This window comes from the organism of the source record quoted next, unplaced genomic scaffold (assembly GCF_019419815.1).
Source record: "Pyrus x bretschneideri cultivar Hongxiangsu unplaced genomic scaffold, Pyrus_bretschneideri_v1 Contig39, whole genome shotgun sequence".
Lineage (NCBI taxonomy): Eukaryota > Viridiplantae > Streptophyta > Magnoliopsida > Rosales > Rosaceae > Pyrus > Pyrus x bretschneideri.
In genome coordinates this window covers 774,204-795,328 of record NW_025999712.1, presented here as the reverse complement: position 1 = coordinate 795,328, position 21,125 = coordinate 774,204, and the positions used below count along the sequence as shown (strand labels likewise).

Here is a 21,125-nt window from a genome sequence, read left to right as displayed (position 1 = left end):
GGATGAGAAAAGAAACAAAAGAACCTTGATCCAAAAAAAAGAAGAAATAAAAGAACGTGGAACCAAACAAGGATGGAGGGACCATAAAGGCCTAATTCGTCCATTTAAATTGAAAAAAAAAATGGTGGTTCCCATCAATCATCTTCTTCCTTGTGACTCTGTAACACAATTTTTCCAGACTCGAAATTTTTCCTGGTTCCAGCGTTTTCAGATACGGCCGACTAAACTCCACCCAGGCCCGTCCAGCCCCGCACAGACCTACATAGCTTTGCCTAGACCCGCCTAATCCCGCCCAATGTCCGTCTAATACTTTCTCCGATTTTACTTCCGATTACAACTTAATCGCAGCTGTTAGTCTCCGCCCAACACCAAAGCAGCCGCCTAGGCTTATTTTTATAACGCTCGAATGGAGTGACATGATCATTCTAATTAAAAACCATCAAAACCCTCTTCAAATAACTAGTGAAAAATGAGTGCACAAACTCAAAAAAGAAAAAAAAGATCTAGAATTTGGTTGAAGTTTTATTAAAAGAAAATGTTATTGATACACCTATGTTTACCTCTCATGTATCTTTGTTAATCTTTTGTTATTGATTTTTTTTTCAATTCATTCAATCTTATGGTCATTAAGAGAGTAAATAGTAAAATATAGTGTGTGAATAACATTATCCTTATTAAAATATAAATTCTACCTAATTTCCCCAAAAAAAATTCGGTTAAAAGCATTTATAAAAGGTGGTGTCGTGGTGAGCACCACCTCAGGACAAATGGACGCCACCTCCAAAGTCTGCCATGTGGTGGCGATGCCGTATCCCGGCAGAGGCCACGTCAACCCCATGATCAACCTCTGCAAATTACTAGCCGCAAAGAAAACCGACATTCTAATCACCGTCGTCGTCACCGAAGAGTGGCTTGGATTCATAGGACCCGACCCGAAACCCGATAACATCCGCTTCAGCACCATCCCCAACGTCCTTCCGTCCGAGCTAGTCCGCGGGGCTAACTATCCCGCTTTCTACGACGCCGTAATGACAAAGATGGGAGCTCCGTTTGAACGATTACTCGATCAAATTCAGCCTCCAGTGGCCACCATTATAGCCGACATCGAGCTTCTTTGGGCGGTTCCCGCCGGCGGCCGGAGAGATATTCCGGTGGCTTCTCTTTCGACTCCATCGGCATCGTTTTTTCATCTCCTCTTCCGGAATAGGGAGCTGAATTTGTTAGGTATGTTTGTTTTCTGTTTAGGTTGGATATGGCTGCTTAAAATTACACTTTTAAGAGTGGACACAAGATGAATGATAAAATGCCTCACAGACGAGAAACAACTTTGATGCTCAACTTTTTAAGCTAATTTCGCACTTTTATATGAAAAATTTTAATTTCATGATAATATGATCGCGTTTTAAGTTCATATATTGTTCATATACGAGAAATTTAAACTCCAAGAACTTTCAAGCGACGAGAATGACACTACTTATATAAGAAATTTTAAACTTGAAATGCATGATAATATGACTTATTTTTAAGTTAATTGGAGCAATCGTCTTTGATCTTTGGTCTAATTAGAGCTTAGATTTCTGAACAAAAAATGCGTGAGTATTTGTCTATGAATTTGTAATTGGAGCTTTGCTCTCTGAACTAAAAATTCGTGAGTAATCGTACTTGAATTTGTTATGATTTCGAGCAATTATACTTTTGGCTAACTCTGTTAGAACTCTCATCTTTTTCTTTTTCTTTTCTCTTTAAACCCTTTGTTTTGGATGAAAGTTCTAATGGAGTTAATCAAAAAGAAGCATTGCTATGCATTATAACAAGTTTAGAGACATTAACTCACGAATTTTTAGTTCAAGATCAATACTCACTTTATTGCATGATAAATTAGAATATATAACAATATAAGTGCATGTTAAGTGAAAGAGTAATGCTAGGTGGATTAACATTTTAGACCAAATTTGTAAATTATGTATCACTAAGTGAAAATGAGCACGTAAATGAACACGTAAGTGATAATCCAATCATCAACAATCACGTCATATAATTTATAAAATTTAATTTAAATAGTTGGCCTACCTATCATTTTCCTGAGTGAAATCCTGTCTCATTGTCGTATAGGTTAACATATAGGTTATATTATATTATTTATGAGTGCTTAATGGAGTCTTAAAATATTGCCAAGTTTCTCTTCTTAAAGCCATAAGCCATAAGCCATAAGCTCATTCTCTTTATCAAAGTATCATAGTATCAAAGTAGAACATCTAATGGATCACTTCAACGTTGACTCAACTACCGTCGGCCATGTGGCGGCGATGCCATTCCCCGGCCGAGGCCACATCAACCCCATGATGAACCTCTGCAAGTTACTAGCTTCCAAAAACCCTCAACTTCTTGTCACCTTCATCATCACCGAAGAGTGGCTGAGCTTCGTCGGCTCCGACCCAAAACCCGACAACATCCGATTCTCCACCATCCCAAACATCATCCCCGCCGAGCGGCTAAAAGCCACCGACTTCCCTGGCTTCTACGAAGCTGTCATGACCAAGATGGAAGCTCCCTTCGAGCTCCTCCTCAGCCAGCTCGACCCGCCGGCCACAGCCGTCGTTGCTGATATAGAGGTCCGGTGGGGAGTCGGGGTTGGGATTCGGAGGAATATTCCGGTGGCCTTGCTCTGGACTATGCCAGCCACCTTCTTGTCAATGCTGCACCGTTTCAATATTTTCTCACAAAACAAGTACATCCCACTTGAATGTTTTGGTAAGTAAATATTTTGCATATATATGTATATAACACAAATTGAAATTAATATGGAAATTGGATTTTCTGTTTATATGTGATAGATTCTGGAGACCAAATTCCAGGGATTTCTTCATCTGATTTAGCAGACCTTGGAGAAGTGTTTCGAAGAACCGACCCGAAAGTCATGAAGCTTGCTCTGGAATGCATTTCGTGGGTTCCAAAAGCTCAGTGTCTTCTGTTCACTTCATTTCACGAGCTCGAACCCGAAACCTGCCACTCTTTACGGGCGGAATTCCCATTCCCTGTGTACCCAGTTGGTCCTGCCATACCTTACTTGGAGCTTGGAAAGAATTCCTCTGTGTCAGTTGGTGACAATGGCATTGACTATATGAAATGGCTTGATTCCCAACCAAAAGCCTCTGTCTTGTACATCTCATTGGGGAGTTTTCTTTCTGTTTCAAACATGCAGATGGATGAAATCGCAGCCGGGCTGAAGCGTAGCGGGGTTCGGTTCTTGTGGGTTGCGCGGGGGGAGGCGGCTCGATTGAGTGAGAGCTGCAGTGGTAGTGATGGTATGGGGTTGGTGGTGCCATGGTGTGAGCAACTGAAAGTGTTGTGCCATTCTTCTGTGGGTGGTTTTTGGTCACATTGTGGATGGAATTCGACTTTAGAAGCTGTTTTTGCCGGTGTCCCAATGCTTACTTTTCCTCTTTTTCTCGACCAAATTCCGAACAGCAGGCAAATAGTTGACGGGTGGAAGATTGGCAGGAGGGTTAAATCAGAGGTACATGATGAAAGGTTGATGACAAGGGAAGAGGTTGCTGAGCTTGTGAAGAGATTTATGGACCCTGAAAGCAGTGATGGGATTAAAATGAGGAGAAAAGCGAAAGAGCTCGGAGATTTGTGTCACCGAGCAATTGCGAAAGGCGGTTCATCTGATACAAATCTTGATGATTTTATCAGGGATCTTGGCAAAGCTACCTGCAATCTTCAAATGGAGACACAAGTTCCTCATCCATGATCCATTTAACACGGCAGTGCGTGGTATATATCTACTTGGGCTTGGACGTTCAGTATGCAAATTAGCCTTGTATCTTGTATGTAAAATAGTGTAGAATCTAAATAAGTTTCCTTCCAATGTGTGCTCTTAATTCCTTTTCTATCAAATAAAACTCAATTTTTTGTTGATGTTTCTTATGGAAGTGTTTAAAACTTGTAGTCACTTGTTCAGTGGCAGATTTATAATTCTAACTTCGAGAGTTCAGTGTAAAGATCCTCCTTTTTTTAACAAAGATAGCACACAACGTGCAGATTTTTGTTAGTTTTTTTTTTTTTCTTTTTCACATGGTGGAGCACTTGGTGTGCCTATCGTTCTTCGTTGAGGCATGCTACGTGGATGTTGAGATCTGCCAAGTGTTGTCAACACTCTATGCGGAGTGATGCATCTTGTCGAGAGATGTCAATGAGTCTTGCAGAGTGGTATCGAGATATGCCAAACATGCATTTCATTAAATGGTTTACACAAAAAAATTTCATACTAAGACATCTAAAGAGTCCATAGAGGACCTTCACTAGCATTTTTCCGACCTTAAGAGCGTCCAGAACCATTGGTTTCTACGTGGATCTGCCCATGCACTTGTTCACTTTAAGTGTTCATACTTGACTCAGTATTTACAGTGTGAACATGAATCACATGTTTAATAGACGATATATTCAATTGAAATTTTCTAAGATTTTAAGAGAGTTTGAAAAGTTTCGCAGTATAACATCTACCCTATCTAACAAAGAAAAAAAAATGAACTTGACATGCTATAGATAATTGAACAAAGAAGTTTTTTAACGTTCTAAGTAATATTAGGAAGGATAGTATACTATTTCTCATTCTTATTGAAGAGCTCATTCTTATTAAAGAGGAAAGTTCTCCTTCCTCATTAATGCAACATATTTTGTAATATGAACATCATAATTGAAAGTATTTATTCTCTTTATCATAATTTAATAAAATAATTAATATAAAATTATTTAATTATTCATACAAAACAAAGAAATTAACGATTTATCGAGAAAATACTTATAATCGCCTTTGTTCCATCACAAACGATTCGCTTAAGATCATCTTGGCATTGAAGGATTCTTCCATTAATACGTCTCCAATTGGCCGTATTATTGAAGATTCCAAAGACCTGGCTCGGAGGATCGCTGCGACTTCTTATACACATGTCAATCGTCAAGCCAATGGTGTTGCCATCGTCTAGCCTGCTATGCCCTTGGAGCTGTTAGTCCTTGTCTTTGGTTAGATGTACCTCCCGACTTTGTAGCCGATGTGATCTTGGAGGATGTTCATTAATTGTAATGGAGGTGACCTTTGTGTTTGCCTTTTGCACTAGAGAAATATTAAAGGAACTCTCTAAAAAATGAAACTCTTCATGTACTCTCTATCATCTTACAGTTTGACGTTAATTCTTATGCTAACATTATAAAATATTATACAAAAAGTATTAAGTGTCATGAAAAGTTTCACTTTTGAGAAAATCCGTAGCATTTTTCTTTGTACTATCTTTGCTATCAATGCAAGCTTTCATTAAAAAGAGAGTATTTTGATCAAATCAAGCAAGCCAAGCCAACAACGAAAACTTAATTTCAGATATAATTGCCTTCTTTCTCCTCTGTATGTATCTACCTCTATAACCACTTATAAGTTATAACTACAGAGTTACGTCGTCTTCTTCTTAAACCCAGACATGATCTCCAACAGAGACCAGAGATCCCCTGTCTGCCACGTGGTGGCCATGCCGTATCCCGGTCGGGGCCACATCAACCCGATGATGACCCTCTGCAAGCTACTGACTTCACAAAAGACTGACATCCTCATCACCTTCGTCGTCACGAAGGAGTGGTTCGGTTTCATCGGATCCGAAGTCACCCAGGACAACATCCGACTCGCCACGATTCCCAACGTTGTCCCGTCGGAGCTGGTCCGCGCTGCCGACATGTACAGCTTCATCGAAGCGATCATGACCAAGATGGAGGCCCCATTCGAGCGGCTCATGGATCGCCTCGAGCCTCCGCCGAGCCTGATCGTGGCCGACACTTTCCTGCCTTGGGCAGTCCGTGTCGGGAACCGGAGGAGTATTCCGGCGGCGTCGTTTTGGCCGATGCCGGCATCCTTTTTCTCCGTCTTCCAACATTTTCATCTTTTAGCAGAAAACGGGCACTTCCCGGTTGACTTGTTAGGTTGGTGCCCTTGTCGCTATATTTTTTATGAACGTGTCTTTGTCACTTAGACTTTTTGGACGACATATTTGATTGTTCTGAAGAATGTTTCATACTTTTGTTTCTTCCTTCCGATGTTTGTTTTTTTTGTTGGGAGTTTTAACGAAATTTGTGGTACTATTCATTTTAACGAAAAATCACATTTTCATGCTAAAAAGTCAATTCTGGTACTATTCATTTTACCATTTATTTTGTCCTTATCGTTAAACTCAAAATTTTCAAACTCTTTTCATTAGTTTTCTTTTTTTTGTTTCTTCCTTTCGTTTTCGGATGCTGATTTTAGTTAGCTTACAGCCTTACTAGTATATATGTTATTTGTACACTTAATTTTATTCTTCATACACCTTTCTTAATTTTCGATTGTCAGATGAAATGAATTAAAGAAGATCAATGATTAAATTAACAATGAGTGTGGAGGTAAAAAGGGATGTGCGAATAGTACTATTATTTGCGTAATATATATAAATTGTAGGTATATACAGCTAGAAGGTCGAAAGCCTGAATATATGGCGATATATGAAAGGAGAAATACAACTAGACTAAGTTGTAAGTTAACAAACATTTTTTAGTCCCGTGCACACTTATGGGTACATATTAATTACATGGGATGGGAGTGTGAAAACGCTACATTTTAATTGCAAGTGGTTCATTCCATTAAGTCATGTGGCCGATACTCCTCTCAATTTAGGCTTGCATGAATAAAATAAAAGATTTCTAGATAGTCTCCCCTAATTTTGGGGTCGTATCTCAATTGATGTTAACAACGTTCTTATGATTTAAACTTGTTAATTTCATTCCACATCAAACCTATCAATCTAATTTTGTCCATTGCTAAGTTTTATCAGTGTGTGCCTCTAGTAAAAAGGTGAAACATTCATTTCAAGCATGTTTTAAGATATAAATTAACAAGTTTATACGGCTTAAAATGATCTTTTCATCTTTGCACATGATGTCCACATGGGTTAAATTGCTCAAAATTAGGATAGAAAGTTCGATTTGGTTTAGATCGAGCATGCTTAACCACAAATTAAGTTCAGTTTGTACTAAGAATCTTTTTCACCACATGGGTCACAATTTTGTGCCCTCCATTTCGTTATTTAAATTTTATGCTATCCTGTGTGTTTATAGAGAGGGGCAATGATCGTGTGGATTACATCCCAGGAGTTTCTTCAACACGACTGGCAGACCTGCCTCATTTCATTAGTGGAATCTCCCCAAACATTCTCCACCACATCCATGAAGATTTCTCATGGGTGCCTAAAGGACAATATCTCTTATTCCCCTCCATCTATGAGCTTGAACCCCAAGTCATCGACGTTTTAAGATCAATATTCTCACTACCCATTTACACAATTGGTCCATTAATACCCAACATCAAATCTAATTACCACCCGAGTGCTGGCATCGACTATCCACAATGGCTAGATTCTCAACCTTGCAGCTCTGTTCTGTACATCTCCATGGGAAGTTTTCTTTCATTTTCAGGTGCCCAAATGGATGAGATTGCAGGCGGTTTGCGCTTGAGTAGGGTTCGGTTCATATGGGTGGCCCATGGGGAAACGGACAGGTTAAAAGATGCTTGTGGCGACATGGGTTTGGTAGTGCCCTGGTGTGAACAATTGAGGGTTTTGTGCCATTCTAGTGTTGGTGGGTTTTTGACACATTGTGGTTGGAACTCAGTTAGGGAAGGTGTTTTTGCTGGTGTCCCGTTTCTGACGTTTCCGTTACGTATGGATCAAGGCATGGTTAGTAAGATGATTGTGGAGGATTGGAAAGTTGGGTGGAGGTTGAGGAAGGCTGAGGACAAAATGGACCATTTGGTAACAAGCGAGGAGATTGCTGGGCTGGCGCAGAAGTTCATGGACTTGGAGGACGATGAAGGGAGAGAAATGAGAAGAAGGGCCAGAGAACTTAAACAGATATGTCATGGTGCTATTGAAGAAGGCGGATCATCTCAAACGAACATCAATGCCTTCGTTGGAGACATTTTTCAAGGCCATGCATAAGCATTGAGCACACTGAATCTTGTTGTTGCTGGCTCTCAAAAGACGGTGCAAAGCTTGTAGTGATTTGTCTTGTGCGTCAATGAAAATACAAAGTGTCGGTGCAAGGGGTTGTACTTCAAGTGCATTCTCAGCTATGTGGAATGTTTGCATCTAGTTTTGCCAACCGACTCCACTCAGTGAGATAAGACTTTGTTGTTGTTGTTGTTGTTTGTATCTGGTTTTGCACTTTTGGTTTTATTTAAGGGGCTGCTATCGGCACTCTAAAATACTTAATTGTGTTTCATATGAGGGTGTTTCCAGTTTGGTTGGGACCCTAGTTTGTACCAAACCTGGGATCAATTTGGTTCCCGATTATATTAATTGATTGGGATCAAATTCATTTGAGGAGAAATAAAAATTGGAATTCGGGAACTGGCACAACCAAACTGTATAAAAAGCGTTAGGCATGGCGGCCGCAAGCTTTAAAATCCCTGGAGGACTTATTTTTAAGTTCTAGCTTCCATATATGGATACAGTCAAGAAGTAAGAAAAGATTGCACACTGCAATTTGGTTTTATCACATCACATGTGAGAGTGCCATCTTCTCAGTGTCGCTACCACAACTTCTGATGACCGTAGTGTTGAATTGAGCCAACGTGCAGCAAGAGAACATTTTTCTTAAGATATTAGTGAGTGTCAACTAATAGATTTACGTATATGACGGTAACACATCCTCGTGTTGTATGTCTAACATTTCGTTTTAAGATTTCCTGTTTATTGTGTAACTTTGCTACTTAAAACAACAATTTGGCATTGTTAACGGATCAGGGAAATATACGTGTGAGCTGTTGAATATTTCAAGAATATATATGATTTGGTGCTGCATTGTGCAGCGTGTGTGTATGATAAAGGATGATGCAGTGCGCAGCAAATGTAATTAGTTGAATGGTTACAACTTTTAGTTAAAAGACATGATGTTTATTCAAATTGTATGAGTAGAATTAAAAAAAATATAAATAATCAAAATTTATTTTCTGAAAATATTAAATAGAAGACATGTCTTTTGGGTAAACATTATTAAGAAGAGTTGTGTATCTTCAACTAAAATGAAAGGGCTCGATGAACGGGTACTTTGATGTCTATAAATACATGTTTGTAGCATAATGTTTCATACACAATTTCAGAAATTTATTTCTACATTCCTTACTCTCTTCTCTCTCCATCACATTCATATAATTTCTTTCTAGTTATTTCTAAGGAAATATAATTCGGTTTTGCTAATCGAATATTTCATACTTTGTTGTATCCTGGAAGTGATTTGCCAATAACCCTTTAGCAAACTCATTCGAGTGGGAACAAATAACACTTTAAGAAAACGATTCAAGTCGTATCTCAAAGTCAATCTTCGGATTATTCTCCATAATTCTACATTTTTCTTAACATGAGCTACATTACAGGAGTTTCTCCGACACGACTAGCGCACCTCCCTAGGTTCATCTATGAAAGCAACCGAAATATTCTAGACGTTTTGCTTAACTCCTTTTCCTGGGGACCTAAAGCACAATGCCTGCTATTCTCTGCCATCTTCAATGAATTTGAAACCCTAACCATCGACATTTTACGATCAGAATTATCACTAACCATTTACACTATGGGCCCATCAATACCCTACTCTGAGCAAAATGACCTCCCTACCCAAGTAACTAGTGATGCTAACTATTTCAATGGCTAAACTCTAAACCTTGTAGCTCAGTTTTTTATGCGGGAGGCAGGCCTTGAAGAAAACAATTTGAATACCACTACTACACTTTGGGAATAATAACGGCTGTCTATTTTAATTACTTAGGAATTAGTTAAGTTCATCTAGATTATTGTGAGTCTCTTATGATGTAATGCAAGCATTTGGGAGACTTGATTAATTACAAATATATTGCTTTGTGCAACCGAAGAGAGTATTTTCCTCCTTCTCAAATCAAGCGTTTGGCTTGATCGTGTAAGCGAATTCACGATTAGCGAGGTTGAGCGAGCTCCTATGCCTTTGGTTGAGCGATTCCTAGGTTCTATCCCAACCCTTGCTTAATTTCCTGCATCCATTTTGTACCTCGCCATGGGAAGTTTCCTTTCAGTTTCTAGCGTCCAAATGGACGAGATTGCAGCCGGTTTGCGCAAGAGTGGCGTTCAGTTCATTTGGACGGTTCGTGGGGAAACCGATAGGAAAAAGGAGATCTGTGGTGACATGGGGTTGGTAGTGCCTTGGTGTGACCAATTCAGGGTTTTGTGCCAGGGGGTGTTTCGAGTCATTGTGGATGGAACTCGGTTACGGAAGGTGTTTTTGCTGGTGCTTCCTTTCTAACCTTAGCTATACTATTTGATCAAGGAATGAATAGTACCCACATTGTAGAGGATTGGAGGGTTGGATGGAGGGTGAGGAAGGTTGAGGATAAAATTGACCATTTGGTGACAAGAGAGGAGATTGCAGGGTTAGTGAAGAAGTTTATGGATTTGGAGGATGATGAAGAGAAGGAAATGAGGAGAGCCAGAGAACTTAAGCAGTTATGTCATGATGCCATTGCAGAAGGTGTGTCATCTCATACCAACATCAAGGCCTTCATTAGACATTTCGCAGAGGGCGTGCGTGAGGATTGAGCATTTCTTGTTTTGTCGTTTGCCTTTGTTTCGTTCTCTTTTTCTGTCAAATAAAACTCAACTTTTTGATGACGTTTGTGATGAATGTGTTTAAAACTTCTTGGCACATGTTAGTTGACAGATTCAAAATTCTAACTTCGAGGGGTCTTGGTTTAAAGATCTTCCTTTTTCTAACAAAGATAGCACGCAACGTGCAGATCTTGTTTTAGTGTTTTTTTTTTTTTTTTTTCAAACGGAAATTACGTCGAGCACTTGATGTGAATGTTGTCTTCTATCGAGCCATGGTATGTAGATGTATCTATCAAGTGCTGTAGAGACCCTTTGCCAATTGATGCAACTTGTTGAGAGATGTCGACGCGTCCTGCAAAATAGTATCCATATATGCCAAACATTCATTTCATTACACACTGGATGGACAAAAAACATCTGAATAGTCCACGGAGGACCTTCACTAGCTTTTTTTCCTACCACAGGTTTGTCTTAGGACCACTCGTGCCTACGTGGATCCGCACATTGCACTTGTGCACTTTAAGACTAAGTGTTGATACCTGACTCATTATTTTTAATAGTCATACTTTTTTAACATGAATCACACATTCGAAAGACTTGGAATATTCGATTGAGATTTTTGAAAATTTTTTGTAGCGTCAAATAACAATTTTCATTTCTTAATATAATTAACAATTTATCGTGAAAATGCTACTGGCTGCTATAATCGTCAAGAGAATCCTTTTACCAAATCAAGCAAGCCAAGCCAAATACGGAACCTTGAAAATTCAATGGAGTCCCCAACCATACCCATCAAGCAACCCCAACTTAATTTCAGTTCTAATTGCCTTGTTTCTCCTCTGTACCTACCTCTATATAACCACTCTTATAAGTTAAAACTACAAAGTTACATCTTCTTCCTCATAAACGCGGACATGAACCACACCAGAGACCAGAGGGCCCCTATCTGCCACGTGGTGGCCATGCCGTATCCCGGTCGGGGCCACATCAACCCGATGATGAACCTCTGCAAGCTACTGACTTCACAAAAGCCTGACATCCTCATCACCTTCGTCGTCACGGAGGAGTGGCTCGGCTTCATCGGTTCCGAAGCCACCCCGGACAACATTCGACTCGCCACGATTCCCAACGTCATCCCGTCGGAGCTGGTCCGCGCCGCCGACATGGATGGCTTCATCGACGCCATCATGACCAAGATGGAGGCCCCGTTCGAGCGGCTCATGGATCGGCTCGAGCCGCGTCCGAGCCTGATCGTGGCCGACACTTTCCTGCCTTGGGCGGTCCGTGTCGGGAACCGGAGGAGTATCCCGGCGGCGTCGTTTTGGCCGATGCCGGCGTCCCTTTTCTCCGTTTTCCAACATTTTGATCTTTTCGCGGAAAATGGGCACTACCCGGTTGACTCGTTAGGTAAGTGTCTTCGTCACTTTGAGTCGGGTAACATATTTGATTGTTAATATTTTCCTTTTTTTGTTTTGCTTTTTAATCAGAATGGTTCCTGATTTACATAATACATCACTTTGATCTGTGAGATTGAAAATCCATAGAAATGGTTCCTAAGATTGTCCATCATCCATTATTTTGGTCATTCATTTAAAAATTCCGTTACGTGTCCTGGAGCTCTTGGTCGGAAGTTTGGGTAATTTTCAAAAATTCGTAACTCAATCGTCTTTTAACTAAATTCGACCCATAATATATCAAAATGAAGATAGGAAAGTGCAGAATAAAATTATACTTATTTGGAAGCCCAATGGTTGCCGGAGATGGCTGGAAAATAGCCTAAAAGGTGACTGGTCCGCAGGAAAACTGGAATACTCGCCGAAAGCTGGGTAAATTTTAAACATTCATAATTTCTTCAATACTCAATGAAATCGAGTGATTCAAAAATGAAAATCATACTTCTTGACGGGTGAAGAGAATGGTACCTTTCTAGTCAACTAACTCGTCGTGGTTTGGTCGGAAAACGACTCAAAAGTGGCTAATTGAAGACCAAGACAGTCACTTTCGAGCCGTTTTTTGGCCAAAAAGGGCCAGTTAGCCAGTTTCCGGCTAGTTTCCAATTTTTTCGCAGACCAGTCACCTTTCATGCTATTTTCCGACCATCTCTGGCAACCATTGGGCTTCCAAATAGGTATAATCTTGTTCTACACTTTCCTATCTTCATTTTGATATATTATGGGTCGAATTTGGTTAAGAAATGATTGAGTTACGAAGCTTTGAAAATTGCCCAAACTTCCGACTAAAAGTTCTGGAACACTTAACGGAGTTTTTAACGGATTGACCAAAATAATGGATAGTGGACAATCTCAATGAGTATTTCTATTTATTTTCAATTTCAGGGACCAAAGTGATGTGTTATGCAAATCTCATGGACCATTTTGGCTAAAAAGTCTTTTTGTTTCTCTGTTTCCTTTTTAGTGCTGATTTTAGTTATTTTAGTTAGCTATCCAGCCTATACTAGTGTGTATACGTAATATATAAATAGATTTTAGTGTAATGGAAGATAAACAATTAGTTAGAAAACAAATTGGTTAATGATTCAAAAACAGAGTACTCGTGGCACACACGCTATATTTGCAAGGATTCCAAGTATCTTGTTGCATAGTGGTATTTGCTAGCAACAAGATAATGGAGGCAGTCAATCAATATAGATTGATCCGAAATTGTAGTTATATAAGTATAGTTAGAAGGTCGAAAGCCTAGATATTTAGCGATATGAAAAGAAAAGTACCACTGGGCTAAGTAGTAAGTTAACACGCATTTTTAGCCTCGTACATTCTTATGGGTACATGTTAATAAAATATGAGCGTCAAAATCGCTACATTCTAATTGCAAGTGGTTTATACTATTAGGTCACGTGGGGGGATACTCCTCCCTAATCTTATGCTTGTATATAAATAAAATAAAAGAATTGTAGCCTCTCCTAATTTTCGGGTCATATCTCAATGTATGTTAACAATGCCCTTATGGTTTAAACTTCTTGTTGATGTCATTCCAAATCAAACTTAAACAACCTAATTTTGTTCGCTTTTAAGTTTTACCGGTGTGTAGAAGGGTAAAATGGTCATTTCAAGCATGATTTAGAAAATAAATTAATAAACTTCGTCTTAAAATGACCTTTTCATCCTTGCACGTGATGGACACATTCGTTAAATTGCTCAAAATTAGGATGCAAAGTTCGATTTAGACTAGATCAAGCATGCTTAAGTCTTAACCACAAAGTTCAGTTTGTATCAAGAAAATTTTTCACCACTTGGGTCACAATTTTGTGCCCTCCATTTCGTTTTCTAATTTTTATGCTCTCTTGTGTGTTTATAGAGAGGGGCAATGAACGTGTGGACTACATCCCAGGAGTTTCTTCAACACGACTAGCAGACCTGCCTCATTTCATGAATCGAATCTCCCCAAGCATTTTCCACCACATCCACGAAGATTTCTCATGGGTGCCTAAAGCACAATTTCTCTTATTCCCCTCCATCTATGAGCTTGAATCCCAAGTCATCAACGTTTTAAGATCAAAGTTCTCACTACCCATTTACACAATTGGTCCATTAATACCCTACGTCAAATCTAACGATCACCCGAGTGCTGGCATCGACTATCTAAGATGGCTAGATTCTCAACCTTGCAGCTCTGTTCTGTACATCTCCATGGGAAGTTTTCTTTCTTTTTCAGGTGCCCAAATGGATGAGATCGCAGTCGGTTTGCGCATGAGTGGGGTTCGGTTCATTTGGGTGGCTCGTGGGGAAACGGATAGGTTAAAAGATGCTTGTGGCGACATGGGTTTGGTAGTCCCTTGGTGTGAGCAGTTGAAGGTTTTGTGCCATTCTAGTGTTGGTGGGTTTTTGACACATTGTGGTTGGAACTCAGTTAGGGAAGGTGTTTTTGCTGGTGTCCCGTTTCTGACGTTCCCGTTACTTATGGATCAAGGCATGGTTAGTAATATGATTGTGGAGGATTGGAAAGTTGGGTGGAGGGTGAGGAAGGCTGAGGACAAAATGGACCATTTGGTGACAAGAGAGGAGATTGCTGGGCTGGCGCAGAAGTTTATGGATTTGGAGGATGAGGAAGGGAGAGAGATGAGGAGAAGGGCCAAAGAACTTAAGCAGATATGCCATGGTGCCATTGACGAAGGCGGATCATCTCAAACGAACATCAGTGCCTTCCTTAGAGACATTTCTCAGAGCTATGCATGAGCATTGAGCACATTGAAACTTCTTGTTACAGTTTCTCAAAAGACGGTGAAAGCTTGTAGTGACTTGTCTGGTGCGTCGATGAAAATACATGGCGTCGGTTCAAGGGGTTGTACTTCAATTGCCAGCCTAACCGACTTAGTGAATAAGACCTTGTTGTTGTTGTTGTTGTTGTTGTTTGCATCAATAAACGATAGCATAGGCTTTCATTAATCAACACCAAACAATTACAGTGTCATTGGGTACATAATTTCAGTGACCAATAAATTGATCTAGAATGAATTTGCACAAAACAGACAAATAACATTAAACCCCTAGTAGACACCCACAAGCTCAACCATAGAGTCGCCAAGCGCACAAATCTACCAGTACATATTTGTCACAATAAACGATAGCCACAACAGAAAGATACCTGCAGTACTTAATTGTGTTTCATCTGAGGGTGTTTCCAATTTGGTCGGGACCCTAGTTTGTACCAAATCTGGGATCAATTTGGTTCCAGATTATATTGATTGACTGGGATTAATAAAAATTAGCATTCGGGAACTTTCCAAATTCCAATTTTTTGAGAACTATGTTCTTATTACGTTTAATGTGAAGGTGTTTTTCCAGTTTCACTTTGGATGGATCTGGCACAACCAAACTGTATAAAAAGCAGTCAGTTAGGCAAGGGTGCTGCAAGCTTTAAAACCCTAGGAGGACTTATTCATGTACACATAGTTTTGCTGTTACTATTAAAAGGGTGGGTTCAAGACAACAAGGCTCCCCGTTTTGCGAGGGTGGGGGGACAGAGAACGTCTATCGTACACACCCTTATTCTTGTTTTCCAAAGAGTTGTTTCCACAACTCGAACCATGACCTTTATGTTACTAATAAAAAAGTGTAATTTGTTTCTTTGATTACCAAAGAGTTGTTTCCACAACTCGAACCATGGGCAAATGTTAAGGGCGCGGGGGGTGGTGGGGTTGGGGGGACCTCTTGCCCCTCTCAATTTTTTGACATTACTATAAACTTGTTTTCGAGCAAGTACACCAAGCATTATGTTGGTTGTCCTCGCCTCCCGGAACAGATGAAGGTGAGAGTTTGAGCATCCTTCTGCAACAAAGTATCTGTGACCATTTCGAAATGAATACATGGAAGGGGATGAAATGATGATATGAACTTGTTTTTGAGCCAGTACACCAAGCATTCGTTTGATGAGAAATAAAAAGAAATAGATTTGACGACTCCAGCACCCCAATGCAGAAGCGGTTTATGCGGCAATAAAAGCAGAGTAACTAGTGCTTATCCTGTGATTATTGTTAAGGTCCCACATCAGGTGTCGTTAGAGTGGAACAAGCCCGGTGATCCAAAAATTTAACATGGTATCAGAGCCCACGGTTCGGGCCCATGCAAGCCAATGAACTTGTGTGCAAGCCAACAAGCTTGTCACCGATAAGGAAACAAGTATGACCTCTTAATATAGAGATGACCGCTGAGTTCTATTGAAAACAAGTGGGCCCAATGGGAGCCAACCTCTGAGTTTCAATTACCAATGTAGATCTCCACGTATGAACCACCAAATGAGGTTACACGTGAGGGGGAGTGTTAAAGTCCCACATCGGTGGGTTCAAAGAAACCCAATAGGTTTAAAGTCCTACTCTAACTAATACTGAGGCCTTTTGTGGTAAAACCCTACACCTGACGGATTGAGCAGGTGGTAAAGTTGGGGACAGTATCGGTGTTTTTAGAGTGGAACGGTCCCCGTGATCCAAAAATTCAACAATTATTGACTCGACTAATTCTCCAAATATCGTCAAATTATAGAACTGGTATCGAAATCCATGAAAAGATCATGGTTGCAGAAAAATGCAAGCACGTCGAAAACAACAATCGAGATTTCATATAATCATTGTGATCATGTACGTCTATGAGGAACAAAGTTTATTGAGCTGGTCATGACACTTGCAAGGACAAACATGCAAAGTTGAATACTTATCAGACTGTAAAATGTACAAACAAAAATATGATCCCATGGGAAAGCTGGTAACATCTTACTATTGTGGCGGATGCTGAGGCAGTTGATCTTCTTGTGGCTGTGGCTGGATTTCTTCTTCTTGTTGTTGCTGCTCCTCCTGCAGCTGTTGCTCTTCCTCACCTTGCCAAACCCAGACTATGTCTCGGAGAGCGGGTCTTATGTCGTCCAACATCTTCTGGAATTCCAAAGTATCCCCACTTGATTTCTTCACCTCGACAAGATGGAAAGTTGGAGTGATTTCAAATATCTCTGTATCTATGGACAAAATCCCCTTTTTACCTTCCTTTAATCCATCCATTTTCAACAATCCGTCATCCTTCTTCTTCACTTTCAGCTTCAGTTGCTTAGCCATTTCTTTTAACTTGGAGATGATGACCATCGCAGGTTGTCTGGAAGTGAATCTTGCTTCTTTGTAAAAAGGATCTTTTTTAAACAAGCCAGACAGATCAAATCCGGCAGAAAGGGAGATAATATCAAAAGCATTCAAGTTCGGATGTCTTCCTGGTTCTTGCTTTTCCTCGGAAGCCACAATATTCTCACTGGAAGTAGAAGCTTCTGCGCTCGTATGAGCCACATCCTTGTTTCCTATTTCAGATTTCATATTTTTGGAGTATGGCGCCTTTCTGTACCAAGAACTTTCCCTAACTTTGGCTAAGGAAATCCTAGTATTGGGATTTGGATCAAACATCTTGCACAGTAGCCTACGTGCTTCCGGTGAGAAAAAATTTGGGCATTTAAATTCTGCCTTCCCAATCTTCCGGTACATCTCCATCAAATTTGAATCATGAAATGGTAGATAGCCTGCCAACAATACATACAAAACAACCCCACAAGACCAAATATCAGCTTTCACACCATCATAGCCTTTCCTGTTAATAACTTCTGGAGCAACATAGGCAGGAGTACCACAGGTGGTATGGAGTAGCCCATCTTGGTGCTTGCATTCAGCGAGGGCACTTAATCCAAAATCAGAGATCTTCAAATTATCATTCCCATCGAGCAACAAGTTCTCTGGCTTTATATCCCGATGATATACACCCCTACTATGACAGAAATCAAGAGCATTGATTAACTGCGCAAAATATTTCCTTGCAACATCCTCCTTCAGCTTTCCTTTAGCAACCTTGTTAAACAGCTCACCGCCTTTAGCATATTCAATGATAAAGTATATCTTAGTTTTGGTTGCCATGACCTCGTAGAGGTGTATAATATTAGGGTGTCTAACCAGTCTCATAACAGAGATTTCTCGCTTGATCTGATCCATCAATCCAACCTTCATAATCTTTTCTTTGTCAATAACCTTAATGGCCACACCCTGATTAGTTATCAAGCTCCTTGCATAGTAAACCCTGGCAAATGTGCCTTGACCCAGCAATCTCCCTAGCTCATATCTTTGCATCAGCACATGTGATTTATTCTCCATCCCGATCAAAACCTAATAAACAATAAATACACTACTTCCTCCTGCGTATATGATCCACAATCTACAGAGCAGGAGTTTATAATACCACCAGAAGCTCAACCATCTTCACAATGGTCGTGCATTAACACAACCGGTGCTACGTGCATAATAAGAGGCCCAACTTGCTTCTGGGAACCGAGAACAAACCAGCTATGATTTACGGGTTCCCCACCAGCAAGAATCAAGCAGGGCAGTTCGATTATAGACACAACCTCATGGAGTTGTGAGGCAGAGTCCACGCTTAGGCACATCTTCCAGCATTCCCTGGGCTTTTGCTTCCAAGACAATGCTGAAATTATGCAAACAAACCGTAACGCACTGACCTTCTATACAATACCCAAAATTTAGCTCAAATTTGTAAAGCAAAACCTGAAAACGCAAAAAAGCACCGCGATGAAAACACGAAAAAAGCAACAATCTTTGTCATTTCCATGAAAAAAAAACCAACCCTTTGAAACAATTACGCATAATACATAAGAAAAAGCTCTAATTTGACAAAAAATTGATAACAAACCCTGAATCAAAGTTCAAATTTTTATTCATCAAAACAATTAGAAGCCCGCCGATTAAGCAGAGGAACTAGAACAAGGTTATAAAACAACAAACCTTAATGAAAATAATTAGCAGTTAATTCTTCTATAAGCTTTTGATCGGAAAAAAATCCGGCTAAGTTCTTGACTGAAAATTCCAACTTCTTCTAGGTGTTTCGTTCTCAAAAAGCAGCTAAAGACGATGAAAAATAATACAAAAAACAAATGGAAAATTGGAAATCATACCTTTTTGTTGACGAAGGAGAAGCTCCTGGGGATGGCGATCCCCAAAACCAAAGGCCGAACGGAAAAAATGAGAGAGAGAAAAGCAGGAAGCGGTGCTCAAATTCAAAATATTAACATTAAAATTTGAGAATTTTTTATCCAACCGTTCATTTTACCTTTTTATATTTTTCTTAATTTTTTTACATTTTTTTTAATTTTCAACCACTGAATTAATAAATTAAATTAATGATAAAAATTTAACAAAAAAATTGTTGCGATAAAAATAAATGTATGACCAAAACGAATGTATGGATAACACTATTTTAAAATTTACTTCAAAAGAGGCTTTCGATTTTATATTAAATTTTTGCAACTTGGTTTTTATATTAATTAATATATATTATCTGTACGGCCAAAAACTCAGTAATCGGGAATGTGCAGTCCTACGTGTGAGCCCATGCGTAAGAAGTAAATTGAGTAGATTTTCTCAACTGCGCACAATGATTCGGTTCAATCTAGTGACGTCGTAATGATATTCTACCAATGACAGTCTAACAGTCTAAGATGCTACAATGACACTATAACGATACTTTAACATCCCACTGACACTATAACGATCCGTCTTGGGTTGTGCATGATCAGCCTTTGACCTGATTTTACTATTGTTGTTAGAGTTAGATTGTTGTTGTTGTAGTCTCGTTATGACGTCATTAAACACAATATGGTCATGCGCAACCCGTGCACACTAAATCCTTGCTTAGGAGAGAAAATATGGCAGATTGAGTGTGTGCCTAGACACGTTAAGATTTTGTGGGTTATTTGTTATTTTTACTTTTTAAGTTGATAAGATTAGTGTTTAATTCTTCCTAATTTTGCTCCGTTAAGTAAAATTTCTAGACCCATCACGAATAGTGAGACAACTTCGACATAATTTGATTTGCCTTGAATTAAAATAGATTGCGCATCAATATCACTATGTATATATCAATTGAATATAAATGGATTGTCATACTCATCCATAACTCGTACTCATTCGACAATCTTATCTTAGGGATTATCATATTAGATTTGATTTTTAGATCAAATACTTATTATTATATACTTACATGGAGAAAGAAAGGTTTTAAGGATAATTAAGTGTAGTATTATTAAAATGTTTTATCTTTCAACTGATTTAGTTATCACGGGAAAAGAGAATTAATGGAAACTAAATCCGTATTAGAATGAACAAATATAATTACATTCTGCAACTGCGGTGAATATATATGATTGATGTCACAAAAGCAGGGACAGGATCGGCTGGCGGTGGAAAATAGGTGTTAAAAGACCAATTTTGGCACTTGAAGTTCACATCACCTTGCAAATGAAAAAAAAGACGTGGAGGGAGGTATAGCAGTAGCTCCTTCACCAAACAAACTCAAGCCCATTGACAAAAAAATAAAAAATCAAACTCTAGCCCAAATTAGCGTTCTTTATTGTTTACAGAACTGCAAGCCCAATAATGTTTCATCAGATAGAAAAACAGTCCAATGCATCAAAGCAATTGAAGCTCTTGAGAGACTAAAATAACATTTGTTTTCATCTATGTATTGAATCAAGGGGCTTTTGGATCTAGGTCCAAAAACATAGATAGTTTTTGGGACTAAGTCTAGTTATCCAATTACATATTTTGATATCAATTTTGCCCCTTCAGATAAAAATATTTAAATTCTTTAATTTTTTATCATTTATTCAGTTTTTAAATTTTGAATATTTAAATACTCAAACTAAAATATTATCTAGTAACTACCTACTATTTATGAAGAAAACAAAACTGATATAATCTAGTAACTACCTACCTATTGTATACGAAGAAAAATGCTTTATACCTACAAAGAAAATATAATCTACCTGCAAAACAACAATAAACTACCTATTGTATTGGAAGAAAAATGCTAGGAACCTACATGGTGGAACATAGAAATATAAATATGATATAATATACCTTCATTAAAGGAACGAATTTGGAGGGAAGAACACAAAAATATCACCCATGAAAATAAGAGACAAAAAAGA

General features: G+C 39.1%; 4 protein-coding genes and 1 pseudogene across 5 annotated transcripts; 4 read left to right on the top strand and 1 right to left on the bottom strand.

Moving 5' to 3' along the window:
• Positions 1–715: 715 nt before the first annotated feature.
• On the top strand, positions 716–3,921 carry LOC103958955 (UDP-glycosyltransferase 87A1-like). Its single transcript, XM_048564830.1, has 3 exons — positions 716–1,224; positions 2,251–2,751; positions 2,835–3,921. Exons 1-3 carry the CDS (start codon positions 768–770, stop codon positions 3,752–3,754), a joined length of 1,878 nt encoding a protein of 625 aa, XP_048420787.1. The 5' UTR covers positions 716–767; the 3' UTR covers positions 3,755–3,921.
• Positions 3,922–5,347: 1,426 nt separating this feature from the next.
• LOC103958953 (UDP-glycosyltransferase 87A1-like) lies at positions 5,348–8,346 on the top strand. Its single transcript, XM_009371275.3, has 2 exons — positions 5,348–5,967; positions 7,135–8,346. Exons 1-2 carry the CDS (start codon positions 5,475–5,477, stop codon positions 8,010–8,012), a joined length of 1,371 nt encoding a protein of 456 aa, XP_009369550.2. The 5' UTR covers positions 5,348–5,474; the 3' UTR covers positions 8,013–8,346.
• Positions 8,347–9,432: 1,086 nt separating this feature from the next.
• LOC108868054 lies at positions 9,433–10,709 on the top strand (annotated as a pseudogene).
• A 652-nt stretch (positions 10,710–11,361) lies between these two features.
• On the top strand, positions 11,362–15,049 carry LOC103958954 (UDP-glycosyltransferase 87A1). The gene is made up of 2 exons (XM_048564493.1): positions 11,362–12,053; positions 13,962–15,049. The coding sequence occupies exons 1-2, from the start codon at positions 11,417–11,419 to the stop codon at positions 14,837–14,839; spliced, it is 1,515 nt and encodes a 504-aa protein (XP_048420450.1). The 5' UTR covers positions 11,362–11,416; the 3' UTR covers positions 14,840–15,049.
• Positions 15,050–16,695: 1,646 nt separating this feature from the next.
• LOC103958952 (CBL-interacting serine/threonine-protein kinase 10-like) lies at positions 16,696–19,244 on the bottom strand. 2 transcript variants are annotated; one of them, XM_009371273.2, is made up of 2 exons: positions 19,092–19,244; positions 16,696–18,684 (listed from the first exon to the last, which is right to left on the bottom strand). In XM_009371273.2, exon 2 carries the CDS (start codon positions 18,274–18,276, stop codon positions 16,873–16,875), a length of 1,404 nt encoding a protein of 467 aa, XP_009369548.2. In that variant the 5' UTR covers positions 18,277–18,684; positions 19,092–19,244; the 3' UTR covers positions 16,696–16,872. The 2 variants fall into 2 exon arrangements, with proteins under 2 accessions (XP_009369548.2, XP_009369549.2); XM_009371274.3 differs by having other exon boundaries at positions 16,696–18,604; positions 19,092–19,226.
• Between the last annotated feature and the right edge of the window lie 1,881 nt (positions 19,245–21,125).

Bases quoted from the DNA above. Each gene is read 5' to 3' on its own strand.
- LOC103958955 (XM_048564830.1), top strand. From the start codon at position 768: ATGGACGCCACCTCCAAAGTCTGCCATGTGGTGGCGATGCCGTATCCC. The intron at 1,225-2,250 runs GTATGTTTGTTT...GTATCAAAGTAG, and splicing joins TAGGGAGCTGAATTTGTTAG to AACATCTAATGGATCACTTC. The intron at 2,752-2,834 runs GTAAGTAAATAT...TATATGTGATAG, and splicing joins CATCCCACTTGAATGTTTTG to ATTCTGGAGACCAAATTCCA.
- LOC103958952 (XM_009371273.2), bottom strand. From the start codon at position 18,276: ATGGAGAATAAATCACATGTGCTGATGCAAAGATATGAGCTAGGGAGA.
- LOC103958953 (XM_009371275.3), top strand. From the start codon at position 5,475: ATGATCTCCAACAGAGACCAGAGATCCCCTGTCTGCCACGTGGTGGCC. The intron at 5,968-7,134 runs GTTGGTGCCCTT...GTGTGTTTATAG, and splicing joins CTTCCCGGTTGACTTGTTAG to AGAGGGGCAATGATCGTGTG.
- LOC103958954 (XM_048564493.1), top strand. From the start codon at position 11,417: ATGGAGTCCCCAACCATACCCATCAAGCAACCCCAACTTAATTTCAGT. The intron at 12,054-13,961 runs GTAAGTGTCTTC...GTGTGTTTATAG, and splicing joins CTACCCGGTTGACTCGTTAG to AGAGGGGCAATGAACGTGTG.